General features: G+C 34.1%; 2 protein-coding genes across 3 annotated transcripts in view; one reads left to right on the forward strand and one right to left on the reverse strand.

Moving 5' to 3' along the window:
• The first annotated feature begins 1 nt into the window (after position 1).
• On the forward strand, positions 2-4,288 carry LOC111048536. Of its 2 annotated transcripts, none has more exons than XM_039436197.1 (3): positions 2-771; positions 1,406-1,763; positions 3,654-4,288. In XM_039436197.1, exons 1-3 carry the CDS (start codon positions 767-769, stop codon positions 3,843-3,845), a joined length of 555 nt encoding a protein of 184 aa, XP_039292131.1. In that variant the 5' UTR covers positions 2-766; the 3' UTR covers positions 3,846-4,288. The 2 variants fall into 2 exon arrangements, with proteins under 2 accessions (XP_039292131.1, XP_022190137.2); XM_022334445.2 differs by having other exon boundaries at positions 3-771; positions 1,403-1,763.
• Positions 4,289-5,013: 725 nt separating this feature from the next.
• The window catches only part of LOC111048523 (fringe glycosyltransferase), a 141,446-nt gene continuing 124,820 nt past the window's right edge, over positions 5,014-21,639 (reverse strand). Inside the window, exons 7-10 of the mRNA XM_039436198.1 lie at positions 16,776-16,861; positions 9,344-9,414; positions 8,307-8,487; positions 5,014-7,171 (exon numbers count right to left, since the gene is read on the reverse strand). Coding sequence (XP_039292132.1) covers positions 7,117-7,171; positions 8,307-8,487; positions 9,344-9,414; positions 16,776-16,861 — 393 coding nt within the window. The 3' untranslated portion in view covers positions 5,014-7,116. The remainder of the gene's footprint in view (positions 7,172-8,306; positions 8,488-9,343; positions 9,415-16,775; positions 16,862-21,639) is intronic.

Genomic DNA, 21,639 nt, shown 5'->3' on the forward strand with positions numbered 1-21,639 from the left:
TTCATTCTCGTTTACAATAGATGCAATTTTATTTTCAGAAAATTGTGAAAAACGTAACTCCTTTTGTAGAATTGGTTTTGAATTTACAGTACGGTATTCGATTTTTCAAGAGTATTTTCTTGCCTATTTTACTGTATACAATCTTCTATTTAATCAATCATTTACACAACTCTTTTAAAAAAGAACCACAGGCTCAAGCCTAAAACTGTTTTATTTCTTATTTATTTTCCGATTCTTGATTGTGATTTTTTTGTTTGATCAATTGATCTTTTAAAACTCTACACAGAGAAAGCAGGGCGTAAAACATTCAGATTTGCCATTGTAGAAGATACGGCATACGGCTGTAGTTGATTCACTTTAAGTTGTCAGCATTGATTTAATGGGAAGCATTGATGTTATTCATGAGAAACCTCAGAAATTTTGAATGAAATATCTTCATAAATGGAAGGCAATCAATATTTTTTAAACAATTTATCAAATTTTGTATTTATACTTTTTACTATGATACTGTCCCTTTTGAATATGCTATTTTTTGTTTTGACTGATCTATTTTTTAGTATAGTTAATTTAAAAATTTAAATGTTTTTAGATTCTCTTCCTTGTTTTTTGAATGAGCATAACAAATTAATCAAGCTCCCCCTTCCTTGCACAGTTCCTACCTGCTTTCAAAGTTTTTACAATCATGTTTACTACGTTGCTATAGTAACTATACTGGCTTCTTGAAATTAGAAATTGCTATCTGTTATATCAAAGACAAAATTTCATCATGATGTAAGTAAAAAGTTTCAAACTTGACATAACAGTTTTTGGATTTTTTTGTGTTCAAACTTAGCATTGAACATTAATGAGATTTATGCATTTTTTATAACTATTTCCCTCCTATCACATTTATGGTTAGAGGGCATGTTTATAATAAACTCTACCCATTTTTGTAGTTTCTTTACTACTACTAATGTAGAAGTCATTCTTTACAAATGAATTAGATAATTATGTATGAATTATCTATAATTGAGCATCTTTATCCTCTGGATGGAGACTTGAACATGCTTGCCTCATTCTATTGAATGTGTAGAGAACTAGATTACCTCTTGTCCTTTGAATTTATATTACTTTTGTTTACTTTCATCGTATATCCTAGGAACTTCGAAAAATGTTGCAGCTAAAAATATTGGCTACATGCATTCAACTCGAATTAATCACTTAAATCTAACCCATCCAGCTATGAACCTTTGAAGGTTTGGCCATATAATATCACTAGGTAGTTAACATATTATTAGAAACTGAAACAAACGTTTTTAGAAGTATTTTGAATTTAAAATCATTGTAGCCCATATACCATTCTGTACTTTTGTATTGGACCTTACTATAGGCCTACTAATTGCATATATCAAAATGTTGACAGTAGCGATAAATTGGAGCCCGATACAAGAGACTGCTGGAGTCCGAAGTACCGGAACGATAGTCGTCCATGGCTGATAGCGCCCGCTTGCAACAATGCGGCATGCGGCGACGCTGGAGGCATGCTGACAACCACCAACCGAGTGGTGTTCACACACAAGTGTCCCGATGGCATGCGGCCACAGAGGCATGTGGGCAGACGGCGGCAGCTGATGGAGGACCAACTCTGGCATCAGGTCTCCCAACAGATCAAGGCGGAGCTGGAGAGATGCAGGGCTGACGAGGCGCTGGAGAAGTCCGAATATGCTAAACAGTTTGCTGCGAATGAGTTCACTCCTAGCTCTGTGTGCGATGATGTCTTGCAGGTAGATTATTTATCTATTCAAGATCAATTTATCAACAGATGTGCTTATAAGTTTAAGTTTGTTTTTGGTCCTTCAAAATTATTTATTTAATATATGTATATTTCTTATTTTAGTGATAATAATGTAAAATATTTTTCTATGTTTGGTTTTGAAACATCCAAATTTAAAAGTCTACATCGTGAAAATAATTAAGGACTGAAAATTTTGTGAAGTAAACAACTGCAAGGCTTACGGTAACCTATTTTGGACTATGTGTAATCTTATGTAAATTTTGGAGAGGAATAGCACAAGGTTGCCTTATTTTTTCTCTCCCTATTATTTTGATGATGTACTTATTGTATGAATCAATAAATAAAGATATTCGTAAACTAGACAATCAAGATAATTGGATTATAATTTGAATTTCAAAGATACTTAAATATTATATACACCGGCCAGGTTAGCCGAGTCTACTAAGGCGTTGCACCCTTCAGTCTGCTAGCGCTACCTGGTCGTGGGATCGAATCCCGCTGTAGGCATGAAGGTTTGATCATCTCATTAAATCACCCAAACACTTTACTTTCACCATTCTTTACTTCTCTTCACTCTCTTTACTGCCCATTACCCAAGCACAAGTTCATGTGGGCATCATCCGCAATATGCTATTTGAAATTTAATAAAGATAATCGAATAATCTGGTTCAAAAAATATCAACATTGGGAAGAGAAATCGAGTATTGGAATATGGGCTTTAGTACACTCAACAATAAATTTTCCACTTTTCGACCAAATTTGGCTTATGATGCATGATTTTGGACCGCCTTGACGAGCCGAGAAGAATGAAGTGTAGTACGTTGAAATCTGAGCATTGTGTCAGAAGTTATAAGTGTTTGAAATTTTGATCCTTGAGGTGTCCTTAAGCGCGCCTCTCCACTAGGAAATACTGAAATGAAGTGCATCTAACGGGTAATTCTCATAGAACATAATCTCATGAACTTATGTCATTGTGCGAAATATTAATGTGAAGACTATGTAGTTGGTGATGATGGTGGAGCTGAAAATTAGTTTTCACAATACAAGGAGCATTGTTGTCAGGTGTACCTGGAAATCTATATGAGATAGAGCGCTCTACCTGATCTCAGATTGTAGAGCACAAAAATACGCTCAGAGGGAATTTGAATTACACATCTAAATGGTAACAATCGGAAGATATAGTGTTGATCAAAAACTAAAATATTCATCAAAATTGATTTTTTCTTCAAATTTCACTCATTTTTGAAAAATCATAACTCAGTACTCATTGGAGGTAGAAAGTTCCGAATGAACTCATTTTATTCAGAATTTCATAATCTAGAAAAAAGGCAAGAGTAAATTTTTCTGTCCGATTACGAGATTTGGCAGAAATAGCTGAAAACTGGAAAATGAACCGAAAATACGAGGTTTTTGGGTCACCCTGTATCTAGCACAAGGAAATTTTGCATGAAGAAATTGGTTCTGGACTTCTCTCATGTACCCAAATAATATATTAAAAAATCAGAACTACAGTATAAATTGCATGCACCAATGTATATAGTGACTGGACTAATTCTATTTTATTAGTTAATTAGTAGCCTATAAACATCCATGGCAATTTGGAAACTGTGTGGAGTTAGAAAAGGATAAAGCTATCTGCTTTGTCTAATAACACTCAAGGATAGCAAGCCAATGTTAATCAGATGCTGTCTTAAGAATGCAAATCTCACTATAGATAAATCCTTAGAGCAGGGTAGATCCTAGATTGAATTGAACTTAACTATCTTTTGGGGTGGATTGACAGTAAACCCCACAGTGAAATTCATCTAGTAATTTCATGAATAATATTTATTGAACTGTAATAAAATTCAATAATACTCATTTCAATTTGTTCTTCCAGATGAAAACCCAGTACCCCTTGTATGAGAGTGTGGCCCAAAGTGTTTGGATGGAGAAGAAGAAGGATCTGTGCGGAAGGACCTGCACTTCACTCAACGAGCCCAATGGCGTATTTCATAGAAGTTCTGCATTTTCAAAGCCACTGCATGAGATTCTTGATCTTCCAAAAGAAAGTTCCATCGGTTACAAGTGATTCATGTGTTTCCAAAATTTTAACTCTAAAATTAATGAGAATTACCGGTATTCATATAAGAAACAAGCTAAATTGATGTTTTCAAATGAATTGAGAGCAAATTTGATGTAGGCCTATTTTTGCTTATATGAAATCATTGTTCTTGCACTTGGTGATCGTACTTTTATGTAAACTTGAAAAAATCTTCAAGTTGGATGAATCGATTAACCTGGTACTACTAAGAAATTATCCTTGAATTGCAGATTTTTTCGATGTGACATGAGATAAACCTTGGTGAGGTCATTGCAATCTACTGTAAACTTGTATTCCATATATTTTTGATTTTGAGCCTTTTTTATCTCTACAGTAACCTTGGTTGTATCTCTACAGTAACCAGCATTGTATTCAATTGTAGTTATTCCTAAATCTTGATAAAAGGTCAAATACATTTTTTACTCCAATATTTTGTTCGATTTTTACTTATTCATTTCGTGTCTTTGTTTGTCATTAACTTTTCTTACAATTGACTAAGGTATAAATTATTTTTCCTACAGTTACCTTGAAAAGTGGCCATTGCTGCACTGATTACAGAACGCAAAGAATCACTTTTCCGCTCTAGTGCGGGAAAAATTTTTCCTGCTCTCCAGATTTGCAACATGGCAACGCAAAATAGTTAGTTGGTTATATGGAGCACCAGTGCAGCAAAATCAAAATTAAGTTGGTAACAGTGACTGTGGTATAGTGAGGTCCACGTTATAATAATATCAAGGACACCGAGTTCGAGGACAGCCACCACCACACAGCACACAGCCGTCCCGCCATTCAAACACTACTACATTATTATATTTTATTTATTAATAATAAAATTACACAGAAAAACATTTGATGCATTTCAGGCAATTTTACCCATAATTACTCACTTTTCATATTCAGTGGTAACTGTAGGAAAAATTTAATGTGAAATACGTGCGCAAAGTTCCTCTGCTGCACTCAAGAAACCATTCCGCCCTCGCCTACGGGTCGGGCGTAAACGTTTCTTTCGGTGCAGCAAACTGTCACTTTGCGCACTAGCTGCACAAATAACTATTTCTGAAATTGGTTGATAGGACAGTTCTTCAGCCCCGGAAGCTAACTAGTTAATTACATAGCAGTAAGGCAAGGTATCACATGCATAAAAGATGAAAGATAATTTATTGAAAATTGATAATTTATTTATGAAATAATATTCCTATAAAATTTCATTTTATAAATTGGTAACAAATTCTTGATACAGCCACCTGGGCTCAAAAGTTTAGGAAAACAGAATTTAGCATCAAAATTTTCAAATACTATAAAACCACAACAACATGCATCTAACATGATATGATAAAATAATAATTATCAATTATAAAATTAACAACAATCAACATAATATACAAGTCAATGTTTACAATAATATAATACAATATTGTCTTTTAATATTTACAATCTAAATAATACAATTTAACAGTAGAATTAAATAGGCTAGTAAGAAAAAATGTGATAAGTTCATATTTCCAGAGTAATTTAACAGTGAAAATCATTCAATGAAATTGATTTAGATAAGTGAATATTTTTACGACTGATTTAGTATTGAGTAAGAATATAAAGGTGATAAATCCTTTGCAAAATACTATTTCTCATATCCAATGAGATAATACAGATACAAGTAGAATTAGATTAAAAATATTTACTTAATTATTTTTACAATAGTTATTGTTTATACAGTAATTACATCCATCACAGCCGAATAAGTCTTAACCCTACTAGATAATCAATTTTATATTCAGCATTAAATTTGAAACATAGATTATAGATTATTATTCTATAATCTATGTTTTTCAAGATTAGAATTTGAATTCGATCATAAACCTTAAAGCAGTTTCTTTAGAAATTGAGAGCAGCAATGAGAAAGAGTTATGAACTTATGAAGGGAAATAATAAATTAGAAAAAGTTTACACAGTTTTCGAATTGAAATATATCTTGGATTTTGTGAATTCAGCACTCTTCACATGAAGATTTTCACAATTCGAAGTTCTCAAATTGTTTAGCAATATAGGAAGTGTCACTGGACACTGGTCCTTCATTACCAAAGTTGAAAATTTACGATAAAATTTGTTTCACTAAAATATATTTGTTTTTATAAAAAAAAATATTAAAATAATTTTCCTTTGAAACTAGAACTTCCCGATAAAAAATTGAAGTACGCTACTTTTAATACATATCTTTTTATGAGGGGACAAAATAACTATTGATTTTTTGTCTCATTGCTAGCCTATTCATGATACATAAGCAATCACAAAATTCCAAATACAGTACATGATTATTTGCTACTGGATTATATGAGATTTAAACGTATGGAACGACATGCATTTTAAATTTCCAATTATTGTAATATTCATATATGAATGGAATTTAAGGCACTCTCAACAGACATGAAAGCATGTCAATAGATATCAGAATTTGAATAATCTAGAATTCAGCAATAAATAAGAAATATACTTCTCTGTAATGTAGAAATCTTAGAGATCAGTAGATTATTGCTCAAGTCACCCAAGATATTTCTTGGTATTGCACTTAATATTAGACGAATCAACAATTTTACAATGAATTTGAAACATCTAGAATATAAATAAGAAAAAATCTGGAATTTACACTTTTGAAAATCAGCTTCAAAAAAGGAATACTTATTGGAATATAAATTATCAGATAAGAGCATAGATTAAGCATACTTCTCTATGATGAGAGTTATAAATTATGATTGGAATTTACATAACTATTAATATATTACTGTTTGAAAATAGCTATTAAAATATCATAAATAATATCAGTGAAATATCGGTGAATGACAGGCCATTCAAAGAGAGTTTTAAGAAATTGAAAGCTGAAGTAGAAAATTGAAACACTCATAATTCTCAGTATTTCTTGTATAGAATTATAAGCTTAGAATTGAATCCATCAGATTCCAAGTATTTCTAGAAAAAATCAACACACACGACTAATTGAGCACCATTTTGAAAAGTTATCAAAACTAACATTGATCTATCAGTGTTTATATATAATATGGGCCTATATTAGAAGTCCGGCCATTTCCTATATCACATCACATACAATGGAGGTCCTCCACTCCTATATGACTTGTCACTTGATGATATCACTGACGCCATTTCCCTCTTGAATAAATGCAGTGGATTGATGCTGATCGTCTAGTATCACATCATCCATTGCAGTAACAAAGGAGACAGAGTTCTGCTTCTTCTTGTCCTCTTTTTGTCATCTGGGACAAAACGGAAAGTACGGGAATAGGAAGCAATGAAGAGAGAGGAACCTGCAACAAAAGAGAAAAACATTGGTTGAAAAATGGAGCAGAATTAATCGCAATTCAAGTATGAATACTGATAAAGAATATGAACACCCATAATATGCGATACAGGAATGAGTTCAAAAATTATGATGATTAAATAGTTCAAGTAAAATGGACTTTTCAACGTATTTTAGAAGATAAGACCATGAAAAAACAATGGAGAGTCCTTCGAATAGGATAGTTCTTCTATGATGAAAATTGTTCGATAACGATGTTCATTCAATATCATTTAGACGAAATAGGATAACAGAACGATAATTCAATAAAAATAAATAATTGTAAAATTTTACTTTTGAATAATGATGAGTATACAGAAACAATATTTATTTATTCAGTCATGCATTCTTATGAGAAGGCACAACAGGCTTATGCCTAAAACTGTACCTTTTCAAATTTATAGTACAATCCAAGTCAAAATCTAGGTTAAGTTAATGACAGTACTTATTGAAAGAACAATTTACACTTCAAAAAAGTCGTTAGATCATGTCAGAGGCCCTGAAATTGATCAGTTGCGACCGGGAAAACTCTGACACCAGACCTGAGCCAGCCAGGTCATTCGATATTATTATTATATACTTCAAAAAATGAAATATTGAGCACATTCATTGTCCAAAACAGAAGATATAATTGCAATAAATATTTTTTTAAATCAAGTGGTCATAAAATTTTCCATTTTACCAAAATTGCTAGTTTCTGCAAGAGAAGGAAGCATCACAAAATATGACTGGCTCACTGAAAGCAATAGAAAGTACCGTGTCTATAAAAACCTCTAAAGACTTTTGCTAATTATTACAATTTATAGAAAAAAGCAATGAAAAAGATGCAACTTTATATTTGCATATTAGATGCTCAGTTTAATAAACGCAATCTAATAATTTCAATTATGACAAATTGAATTGCCTGTTGTTTCTCTTAACTGACAATTTATTTTATGATTATTACATTCTATTTATTGTTATATGGATACTTAGAAGTTTTTTTATTGAAATAACTAGGTAGTATACCAAGTCTTTAAAAGAGGCACAGTTCTAGAATAATAGTAGATTATTAGATGAATAAATCTTCAAATATATATTATGAGTTTTCATACAATACATACCTTGTGGGATCGACTCGCATATTGAAGCCATCGAGTTTGACAACATTGACTTCATCCTTGCTGTAGGTAGAATAACTGAACGTTATCTGATCGTGGAAGGAGTCCTGTCTGAGGAACTTCATTGGCTCCAGGTGAGAGTGGAATTGATCGATCACTGTCAATGGCTTCTTCAGCAGGTGTTCTGTAACACATTAATAAAAAATTATAGATTCAGATTGACATAAAAACAAGTAATATAAAATTGAAACATATGCACAGGGTATATTGACCTCCACATTCAACAATTATTATTATTAGAAAATAAAAGCTAAAATTTTGAAATATGAGAAACAGTACGGTAATATGTGTAGGTACATTAATTTTTTTGTGAGGGTGATGCTCATATTGATCTCCAGGCTACTAGGGTAATCAGATGGATTATGATGGGAGATGAAGTGGACAGTGGACCTACAGCTTTTGGTGGGTTCCAAACCACCGGGAAGCGATTTTCAGATTCATAAATGAAAGCAAGCTGATGACATCTATCTCGACAAAAAATAATGATAGTATAATACTCTAGGTTTCCTTTCAAATAGTAGAAATTGACTTAAATTAATTTTGTTTATTCAAATAAAAGATTTGCTTTCAGTGAATTTTCTAAAAATGATCAATAATTTTAATGTGTGTTCCAGAGGAGATATGTTCTTTTGATGATTCTTTTCCTATAAACTGGGCCTCTAGCTACTTCGAAATGTTTTGTATATTTTCACAATAGGATTGGAGTCGAATCGATCTCCCTAGACTAAGCTCATCTCCAAATCAGAAAAAATCTACATTCCAAGTCCTGGTTGGAGGTTTACGAAAACTTTTATTAATTTTTTAACCTGGAAGAATCAACCGTGCGGTTTTGGTCTAATGTTGATACTTAAACTTATTTAAAAGTTTGATTTCCCATTGGAAGTATTACTGATATAAGCTTTTCTCTGAAGAAATTCTTATCAAAAAGTTATTAAACAGTGATACAACAAGATTAAGATTAAGAAAATGATTCAACTCACCAATAATGTAACCCATCGTCACATCATCAGGCAGTCTTATCTTCTCTCCAATGCTCATGAATTTGCCGCCACTGAAACAAAAAGAGAAAGGATTATGAAAACTTGAACAAAATGATAAAAAAACATGGTTTATAGTATTTGAGACTATGGTCATAGCCACCTCTAATACAGAGGTGGCTGGCAATATTAGAGGTGGCTATTCTATGGTCAATGGCTGAAACTATGAGTGGAGTCAAATCAATCCACACCTGCACGATCACAATCATTTTCGCCACTTGTTATCATCAGTGAGAAAAGTCGCCGATTTTCCGCATCAATTTTCCGACGCTCATGACTGGGCTTGAGGTGACGACAGGCAGCTATCCGGAAAAGCGTACCGGAAAATTCCAGCAATGGTTCATTTCCGTTGAACTACGTGCCAGATTGGTGCGGTATTTCATCGTGGGAAAACTGGGTGTGAAAAGCGCCGATAAACGCGGTCACAGAGAGACAAAGAGGAAAATCGAGTGACAAGAGAGTGATAGACAAGGAGGAGGATTGTGACGACAAACTGATGATACAATGAAATATCATTCTGTTCAGCTCAGCTGAACAATCATAACCGTGCAGACTATGCAGTAATGGATAGCTTTATCATCTTTTCAGGCCACCCGTTTCGTATTAGAAAAGGCTGGGGAATGAGAGAAGCAATGTGAAGGACCGAGAAAGAGGATAAGAAATTGCCATACTCGCATTTTGTACAGCATGAAAATGTAACGTTATCCATTCTTCTGTGGTGAGAAAAGTACAAGCCTGATTATGGATTACGGTAGTCAGCAGATGATAATAGAGCTTATGAAAAATCTAGTTAGCAATCTTGAATTCAATAATGAAGTGAAATTGAAAATAGATGTGTAGTGTAAATTCAATAATAATTATCTTATTACGTAAATATTCACTATATCTGACAAGTAGTATGAATTTTTTAGCAGTAAGCTATTTTGCCATTTTAATATGGTAATTTTTCTATTACACCTAAAGACCATTGACATCCAAGAAGGCTAATTTCATGTGTTACAATATAATAGGTTTTGTATTCATTTACTTGGAATGAATAGTATTTTCTTAATTTGGAAACACATAATAAGCAGCAGGTTGTCTTTCAACTATTTTTTTCAATTTGTAGAACTTCAAATGTTGGTTAGTAATAATTATAGTTATTCAATCCCTTGAATAGTATCAATCCGTAGGTAATAATAAATGATGAAAAAACTCATTGAAAAAGTTGATACTTGGAGCACTTCGGAAATTAAAAATATACTGAATTTGGTCGAAAATTTAGTCAGCACAACGTCAATCAGCTCTACTATAATAAATTTCCAGTTTTTGTGTTCAATAATTAACTGGCCCAAAGTAAGTTTGGAACGTAATCGATCCAACTCATCTCCACACATTACCAACCTCTCCAACACAACTAATGAGGATTCCACATTCTTCTCCCGAAAATAACGATCAATCCAAAATAACTATCCAATCCGTATCAATACCGAAGACGTTGAAAACCAGTTCAAACGAAGACGAGACACGAGACGAGTCGCACACTAATAACAGTTGATTTCATGAGTCCAGAGCAAGCCAGTTTTCTTTTTTATGTATATTTATCTTGAGTTTTTCTTTTAATAAGTGATTCAGAGCGAGCACGTATCATACAGGTCATCATGTTTGATAGTTGAGACCGGACCTGCCTTCCAATTACGGCCGCACTGGTCTGCTATGCCGTTTTCAATTAAAAATTGTCCTCTTCCAACTCATATAAAATGGCCGTAATAACAACAGAGGCCGAGAAGCTATGACGGCTGGTATAATGCGGACTTATGGGCTTCATTAGTGGAGAAGCCGGCCACTGATAATGGCTGTAGTAGGCTTGGTCACTTGGCAACAAATTTCTCGCATCCAGAACAAGGTTTTTTCCTCAGTCAGTGGTTTTTATGTGCTACTCATTATTTGAGTAATGAGGAGATGAGCGATGTCGTGGAGGTGTTGGAGGAGGAGGAGGAGGAGGAGGAGTGGGGAGGAAAGGAAGAGAAGGAGGAGGGGTAAGAGTGGTGGAGGGGGAGAAGGAGGTGAAGGAGGAGTTGGCAGTGGTGGAGGAGAAATAGGAGGAGGAGGAGAAAAGGAGAATAATAATAATAATAATAAGAAGAGGAGGACGAAGGTGGGGGAGCAGGAGGAAGATGAATAATGACACAAATGGGATGGGAGTGGCGGGTAGGAGAAGACAGCTCAGTGATGATAGAGTAAGATAGAGGACATAAAAACTCAAGTACACAGAAGACAATTCAAGGAAGTGATAGAAAAAAAAAGAATATTATAGACTAGCAGGTAACCCGTGCTCCAAAAGGGTCTATTTTGAAACTTGACAAACTGAAAACTTGACGCAATGAAATCTTGAAAATAGGCCCATAACCATCATCGGTTAATTAAGAGTCTATATGCAAAATTTCAAGACAATCAGTCCAGTAGTTCAGACGTGATGATGCATCAAACATAATTTTCCTATCCCGTACGTTAGTTAACATGCCAGTTCTTTCCTTTATTATAGTATAGATAAGAGAAGAAAAAGGAATTGATTGACTTACAAAAAAAATGATTGAGTAAGAAAGTAAGATAGATGTGGGAGGCGAAAATAAAAAAATTGAATCCTATTTTTGTAAAAAGACGTATTCTGCATCGATTATTCTTAGCAATAAATGTCTAACAACTAAGAATAAGAAGATATTTGCCTACATAAATTTGCTAAAACAAACTACCAATGCAGGGGAAGATAAATAAATTCAATTGATTTTAGGGCTACTTATTTTTATTAATGATATAGAATTATAGTACCCTCTTGTTTGTAATACTAGGTTTTTGAAACCTGAAGATGGTGTAGATCACTAAAACTAGTTGTTATTATTTGTATTTTTAATCTATTATTCTATTAATTTCAAAAAAGGGTACTATAATTCTATTTTATAAATTCCATTGAATGAGAATTGATGAATGGTAGAATCACGGTACACCATCAAATTTATTCAAACCGGTGTTAACTAATCAAATAAGTTTTAATAAAATAGTTGTTTTCTCTTCTCAGTCTCTGAGTTTTCTCACGCACTTCACTGGTGGTCCGCTTTCCCATAATCATTTCTTCCATGAGAGCTGCACTGATTCCTACCAAAGCGTACATGACAGCATCATTGCAATTCAATGACCGTACTTACAATATACTATTAACAAAAGAAACAAATCCAAAGAAGAGGAGTAGCGGAGAACTGGATGTGCAATTTCAACTGGGTCACATCAGCTTTGATTTCTTTCTCAGCAATCATTCATCAGTTCCCAGGCTACGGTTATGGCAAATCAACAAAAGTCCACATTTTGCAGTCGATGCTTCGATTCAATTATCACCATTTTTCCCAGTTCCAGACAGTATTCCTGCTCATATCCTGGTGCTACAACAGCTGTCACAGAATAGTTGAAGAACTTGACAGGTTCAGTAGCATGTTTGAACCACTATTTTTTCAAAGAATACACTATTTATTGATTAATAGAAATTTATGATTGTGAACTTTTTTGTGTGGGAACCTAATCAAAACCAAAATTCAGAAACACAAACAGATAACTAACAATGATAAACTGACAAGATAACTGAAGTAACTTTCATTTAAATTAATGAGAGCATTCCAATCAATTCCTCTTAATTCAAAAGTCATAATCATTCATGGTACTTGTAGTCATGGAGAATAAAAATCTATTCGCCTCTCGATTTTTGTAGATTGGTCAAGTGTATCAACGAGTTCAGCGGATAAATCCAGTCAAATCCCTGAATTCATTAAAACTTCAAATTCAATGGTAATGGAAAACAAATATGACATTTCTACTTTCATATAATGATGATAGTCCAGTCCCTGCTCTGATAATACAGCCTGCATACTGGGAAAATACTGTAGTAGCTACCACACAAGCTGCCTCTTCAACGCGAAATTGGAATGTCCGGAACTCAAAATGTACGCGTCATTTCAAATTCCGAGTCATTTTCAGAAATCGTTTCGGTGTCGGTACGTGTGAAAGACTGCAATGATGTCGGCCAACAATCGGACGACATGTGTTGCCACAAAACAGGTAGGTGTGTGTGGAAAAAGTAACAGACTGTCAATATTTTGAACTTGTTAACAAGATGTAACAATTTATTCAACTTGTTCTAGGCATCTGTATTCTGTAATCTAGGTGTCAGTGTTGATTATTGTATCAAATTGATAAGATATGATGCAAATATTTCAAGTTTCAATTGAATTTAATGATAAAATTGGAAACAAGTACAAAGAGTGCTCTTTTGTACTTATCAGTGATCTTCCTGTACACTAGTCAGTAAAGTCTTTCAGAACATAGCTAAGATAATTGGGGCTTCCTCGTTGTTCCTCATTCATAACATTGAAGATAATATAAAATTATAAACGATTTTTCTAAACGCAGTTGATCCATAATGATAGTTCATACACATTCGGTAACAACAGATTTCTGAAAAACATGGGCGTCAAACTTCAGTAGGGTGTAGTCAAGTGTTGACGCGGGAGTTAAGTGTACAGTATACAGCCGAAGATGGCTTCACTGCCAGAGAATCGATAAGAAATTATCTACATTACAGTTTCTTATACCTCGAGGGAAATTGTACCAAGCTAGTACTGCTGCAACTGCAGATGAAGAGGTTGAGGAAAACACAGTGGAGTGAAGTGTATTATTGAGAATCGGAAAAAATAAGGAGGAAGAAGAAGAAGAAGGGGGAGGAGGAGGAGGAGAAGAAGAAGAAGAAGAAGAAGAAGAAAAGAAGAAGAAGAAGAACAACAACAACAAGAACAAGATGATGATGATGATGATGATGATGATGATGATGAAGGGAGGGAGAAGAAAAAGAGGTGGAAGAGTAAGAAGAGGAGGAGAAGAAGAAAAAGGGCAAGCTCTGATTGAAGAAGAAAAACTATATAGTTGATGAAAGAAGTCAAGAAGGTATGGGAGTGAACAAGTAAGCAATTTCGAAATTATTACTGGTGGCTTTTATGATGATAAGTAGGAGTATTGAAGAGAGATGAAGTGCAGTATGCAAGAGTGGTGATGACGAAGAAGGAGCTAAGCATGGCATACCCCGAGGATTAAGCCAGGAAAAGTAAGACCAGATCAACCCAGTAATTTTTGAGAACTTATATTCGCCGTTTTTAAGTCGTCGTTAAACGTTTTACGATACTTTGGAAAATTAATAAGTAGTGACATTATTATTGGGGCGTTACAATTATAGGGATACGTAGGTGCAGTGGATACACGGACCACTACCGCAGATTACCAAGTGCATTAAAAAAGCGACTGGTCCACAATTACGAACGTTTATCGTCGACTTCGCCTCTCGGCCAATCGGCCAATCGGGTCAACACAGTATTCCTGTCGATAATAATAATTAGATCTGTACTAATCGCTGTTATGTTGTGGCCACCAATCACTTTTCCTCGAGATCTTTACGGTTGAAACAAGTAGACACATCGTGACTGCAGGGGTAGCCTATATCACAGCACTCAGCTTCAATTGAATTTTCAGGAGAATTTATTTTTAGTACATCATCGTTCACTAAGGTCTTTATTATAAAATCATAGTATACTTCACTCTCAAAAGTAGTCCATCAACACACCAAGTACTTGGAAAAGAACTGGACAAGCCATTAATAACTTCTTCATCGAATCTTCATGAAAATTTAGTTTGTCTATTCAACAAAGCTACAAAAATCTATCAAATTTGAGATTCTGATATGATAAAGAATGATGTAGTCATTATGATGAAACTGTCATATATTGAAAAATACAATATTCTACATGAGTTTATTATAAATACATCTTTGATTTCATAATACAGTACGGTATTGTATATCAATATTCATTTGTATTTTGATATACTAAATAGTACAATGGTTCGTCATAGATATTTATAGTTCAATATTCTGAATATGAATACGTGTCCTAAAAACTACTACTCTAGAGTGCTATAATATTTGTGACACAGGTTTCATAATTCGAAGATTCAAGATTTCAATGCTTGTAATAACTATGCCTTTCGAACATTTTATATTGAACTGCAGGGGTTTATCAGAGTTATCTGATATCTTAGTATCAGATTAGAGAGTTGATAAATGATATTAGTAAATAATCAACACTTTTATGTTGATTGATTCAAATGTTATTGAAAAAATAAATTAGAAAGAGATTCTCTACATCTCAGTACTAACAAATCAATTTATGTTGATATATCCGAGTTATCATAGCAAAACCACGTTGAACAAGACAAAGAAAGAAATATTTATGATTTTACAGATTATAATTTTCTAATATGTAAACTGTCATTAAACAAATTAAAATTAGGTGATTCCTGGCATCCTGATACCAATAACAGTAAGAATGTGAATGTGTGTTCATATAATCATAGCAAAACAAATCGGAAAGAGACTTGGTGAGAAAGAGAGAGCTGAGCTGGAAAGAGATAGGATTCACAAGACAAAAAAATCCCAGGACTCGATACAGTCGATGTCTACACGGGTTATAAAATCTAATTACTACTACTACACAGAAGTGGCGTTCGATAGGCAATTAAACAGCATAATTTATCGTTCGGATTAAACGCTGTGTAATTTAAAACTATTCGAGAAACAGCCTCCCCTCACCTCGCTAGTCCGTACGTGAGTCGATTAGGATCCGGATAATCGAGATTGACTCTACCGGAGGAAGGCGTGTATTCGTTTGTCTCTGCAAGTTCGTTCCCAACTCCTGAACAAGATCCCCGCTATGCAAAACTGGAGACTCCAACTATGTTATTATTAAGTGACTGGGTTATTAATTAAGAATTTATCGGCGTATTCGTAGGACCGTGTGGCAATAAAGAAAGCTGCAGCGACAATCATAGCGTCTCGAATCGATTTACCGTGAAACCAAAGGTTAGTCGGTTATTAACGCGTATACAGGATGCTAAAAATGGTGCGATAATTTTGTCAGAAAGTCTATAGAGACAGTATGATTTATTGGGTACGTGGAAGTTGCTTTGTGCCTCACCAATAACAACAATTATTATCTCTGATATTATTGATTGCTCATAATTATTTTGGAACTGTTTGGTTTGGGTATTCCAGAGTTTAGTGGTTCAAGTTACGTAATCATTACACTTGACGAGCATATGCTGTCAAATGAAACGTGAAATGACAACGTAGTTTTAAAATTTTCATTTGTCTTGTCGTCAGTGGACATGTAACAAGTAGAATCTCTTTACTACTACTGTACGGTGAATTTCAATGCGAGTCTTCTTCAATGATTTTGTTGATATTTTTCTAAATATAATGTAGAAATAGGGATGAATTAATACAATATCGACATTTTGATATTCTTACCTTGCAATTGGCACCATCTTCAGAGCTAAGGCACGACTCAGGCAGAATCCAGCTCCACCCGTGGCAAACCAAAAGGAAACGTTTCCCTGCGAAAAAGAAACAACATAATCATTTGATTAAAACTATTGTAGCTCAGAAAAGTTTGTAGTTTGATATAACATGGTTGGTATATTTTTTAGTTGATTTGGATCGATCAATAATATTCCTAGTAGGAAGTTTGATAAATACATTTCAGGAATTAGAAACAAACTTTCAAAGTCATCTAAGATTATCTATCAATAATCAAAGGAATAATTGAGTATGAATAATATCAGTCTGATAAAATTCTACATTAAATGTACTACATTATAACCAGAAATTTACTGTACAACAAAGTATTCATATCCAGAGGGTGGAGGCTTGAGTATTATGCATAGTTGAAGTTTCAGTAGAGGAAAATGTATGTATTGGTTGGCATTGTGGGATGAGACACAAAACTTCATGAATTTTCAAAATCTATTGTAAGGTCACAGACTTTTCTTCACGTCTGCAACGACACGGATAAACTTAATGAAGCAATGATTTCAATTGCAAATTCCAGTCTTAAACACAGTAACTGTTTATAAATTTCATTGACACTACTCGCAAGCCTTTCCATGATACAACTGCTATGTGTTTGTGTTATTCACAATATTGAAAGGTGTAGTAATTGAAGGCTTTAAATAGGTTCGATACTCGAAAATGAGATACAAGGAAGTCAATAGGACCAAGTTTTATCGCATCTCTCAATACACTTACAATAGGAACAATTACATCACGAAACCAAGAAAATGTTCATCCCATGGGGCGCAGAGCACAATGCTCAACAATTCTTTCAACTAATGATATTGAATTCAATATTCTAGGGATAAGATCGTTGGGTATAGAGTTTCAGAACGATTATCAGATTGGTCACCCAAGTGGAAAGAATTTATTGATTCTAACAGTGCCACTGATCTAACCTCTTTAGAGCAGCCACCAGCTTTCCAGTGGTAACTACTGTAGAGAATTATGAGAAAGGGATCTCCCAAGTAGCGTACTTAAGGAGGTGACCCAGGGTCCAGCGAAGTCGTGATCAGTTCGCTACTCATTTGTGTCGTTGTCAATGATCAGATATTTCGCTGTTTAAACGAGCATATGACAATGGTCATAGGAGGTTAGGTAGGGTGTAGTGCAGGGTATCGCGCTTGTTTATCGAACAATACCGCTACCAAGGCTAAGTAATGGGAACGAGGGGTAAGCTGGTAAGTAATGTACGTGCTAAGATGACCGGCTGATAGCCTATGCATGTGTTAGCAAAACGAAAGGTACGGGTTACCGACGTACTAATAAGGTTCGGTGTGAATTGCTTGGAAACGGGAATTTAAGATTCAAGAAGTAATTTTTCAAGTGATGCACTTTGGAACAAATATAATAATTTGGAAAGTCAAAAGTTAATTTCATTCTTGTAAAATCAGCTCAAGAGAGATGAATTGAATTTACCTTGACAAATTGAACGATTTACTATTTATTACTATTTTTTTATTTATATTTTTTACTAATTCATCGAAAAAAAACATTCACACATTAATAATAATAGTTATTTGTATATCTAGAGTGAAAAGTGCTGTTTTTTCTCCCTGAGGGAAAAGTTTGAAGCCCGAGGCGAAGCCGAGGGCAACAATTTTCCTGAGGGAGAAAAAACATTTTTCACTTGTGATATACACAACATTTTTCCTCCACCTACATTTTTATAAAAACTGCTAATAAAATAATTTTTAAAAACGTATGTGACCAAACAATGTGTTACAACATAATCTAAAAAGTAAACAGAAACAGCTGGCTTGTAATCATAGTTCTCCTCCGACAGCACTATCTGTCGGCTAAAGTTGTAACAACAATGACAGCCAAAACTACAGCTATGATGAAGTTCCCGTTTCAAATTTGATTAGTTAATAAGTAATATTCGTTGGCTGATATTTTGAATAACATGGAATAAAAGAAAAAAATATATACATTTTTTTTAGTATAGTGATATGAAGTTTGTAATAATTATTTCAGCATAGAAACATAAATTTTATATATCGATCAAATGTCTGGATGAGGTATTGAATTTAGTTGGTTTAATGACTACTCTATATGCTTCCTCATCTGAGCTTAGAACTTCTGACCTATTCCAAATGTACGTTTTTAAAATAGAGATGCTTCCCATGTTATTTAAATTGAGTAACTTTTACTCCCTAGGGAGTTTTTCTGTTTTTTAGTACCGAGAGCGAAAAAGTGACACTTTAGTATCATGTTTCAGGGAGTAAAGTAAGTACTTTTGACAGTAGGTGGAGGAAAATATATTTTTCCTCCACCTACTGTCTAAAGTACTTACTTTACTCCCTGAAACATAATACTAAAGTGTCACTTTTTCGCTCTAGGTAGTAAAAAACAGAAAAACTCCCTAGGGAGTAAAAGTGACTCCATTTAAATAACATGGGAAGCATCTCTATTTTAAAAACTTACATGGTAATAGGTTAGAAGGTCTAAGCTCAGATGAGAAAGCGTAATAGAGGTGTCTGTCATTGAGTCAACTGAATTCAATACCACAACCAGAAATTTGATCAACTCATGAAATATATGTTTGTATGATATTATATTCTTAATATTAGTAGACGATAAAAATTTATACAATTTTTAAAATATTTTATTCTATTCAAAATACCAGCCAACAAATATTTTTGATCTGCATTCTGCAATTCAAACCTGAACCGCGTGATCTGGAGTCAGCCATTTTTGGTAGCCCAGCTGATATGTTACAACTTTGGCCGATAGATAGCGCAATCAGCAGTGCCTATCAGACGACCGGTTTTTAGGTTTTAGATTTTAGGTTATGTTGTTAGGAAACATTGTCACCAATACGTAAGTTATTAGAATGATTTAATTTGCAGTTTCTATAAAAAAAATGTAGATGGAGGAAAAATGTTTGTGTACATCACGAGCGAAAAATACTTTTTCTCCCTCAGGAAAATTGTTGCACTCGGCTTCGCCTCGGGCTTCAAACTTTTTCCCTCAGGGAGAAAAAGTCGTACTTTTCACTCTAGATATAAAAATAACTATTATATCCTTCAAAATCCAAACAAGCAATCGAACTAATGATTTTTTCCTAATTTGAATACAATATTGTCAATGATCAGATAACGTTTAAACTGCAGATAACGTTTTTTTATTTTTTCGGTAATTGATCTACTCGACTATGGGAAACCCATGTGCTGAGAAAGTGTTAGTGGCATTAATATATAATTTTGGGTGGGGATGCAAATACACTGGGCATGAATTCATCTAACTATCATGAGCATGGGTATGATCCATCTAACAAGATGAGCTCAATTAATCCAGTTATATTTTATTTTGTTTATTCTTAGCACAACAAATGATTCAGTTGCAAAATTCCAGAAGCACTAGAAAGGGATACAAATACAGTTTTCTCAAACGAACTTGGAATAAAATTTAGACTATCTAGTCTGAATTTTATGAATGTGAAACAGTTTTTTCGAATTTTCAAAGATAATTCAACAGGTTATCTCAACAAACATTAGTACTTCAGCTTTATAGACTGAATTTTATAAATGTGAAACAGTATTTCCTAATTTTTCGAAGATCTCTCAACAAATATAAAGAAAAATAAAAATCTCAGTACCCTTCTTTCGAAATATTTTATCACAACATGTTTCGGACATTTATGCCATTTTCAAGTCCGAAACATGTTGTGATAAAATATTTCGAAAAAAGGGTTCTGAGATTTTTATTTTTCTTTATATTCATATTACAAGTAGCCCTATACAGAAAAGAGATCTCTCAACAAACATTAGTACAACACTAACATTGTTAAAAACAATTGTTAACATTGTTAACATTGATAAACTATGTCGAAAAAAGGGTTCTGAGATTTTTAATTTTATTTATATTTATATTACAAGTATACAGAAAAGAGATCTCTCAACAAGTTATCTCAACAAACATTAGTACAACATTGGTACCACAGTGGTCCTAGTATATCGGCTCCATGAGCATGCACAGAAAGACACCAAGTTTGCTTCTCACCGAGTCTTCGAACACAGTTTACTGCTGGAACCCTCTTTAGATCCCGGTTTAATTCCGAGTTGCAGTTGACAACGGAACCGCACAATCCAGAGCTCCAGACCCAGCAACAACCGCGCGCGGTAACCATCCGAGAAAAGCGCACTTTTTGCGGTAACTCGTGTCGGCGACGCTTGTTAAAATGTCAAACATTCCAGGCTAGTTCATTAGCGCGGTCCGCACCCGCTAACAACAATCTCACCACTGTAATCGCGTTCCTACTCTTTATCAAGCCCCTCCCCCACCCCCAATCATCGTTTTCCTTTTAAGGAGATGCGCTTTTTTCGCCCTTTCAAAAGTTTGCGACAATGAGCCGAGCCGACGAATTAATGAAAAGCAGCTGTGTGAAAAAGGATAAGGCGCATATTTTCTGCTGGCAGCCTAATTATATTCCTATCGTACCTGGTTTTGATCTTGAAATTGTTCAATTCCGATGTCATCAAATACAGTTGAGTTATTGTATTGGTCTTATCAGCTTTTCGGTATGGCATCTTCTGAGATTTCAAGTTACAACAGGTCGTGGTTAAGTAGAAGAGTGGGCATTACTATCCAAACTTTACCACGTCATTAAACAAAAAATCCATTATATTCTTTACGTCATTTTATAAGTATTTACATTTATCAATTGTCATATTGTAATTTGTATTCACTTATTAGAACAATTATACAAGCTTGGTCCTGGATCAAGATAAGTCTGCAAGATAAGTCAGACATTGATTTCTATCTGATTTCAAGCTATTGA

Source organism: Nilaparvata lugens, chromosome 10 (assembly GCF_014356525.2).
Source record: "Nilaparvata lugens isolate BPH chromosome 10, ASM1435652v1, whole genome shotgun sequence".
NCBI classification, from domain to species: domain Eukaryota; kingdom Metazoa; phylum Arthropoda; class Insecta; order Hemiptera; family Delphacidae; genus Nilaparvata; species Nilaparvata lugens.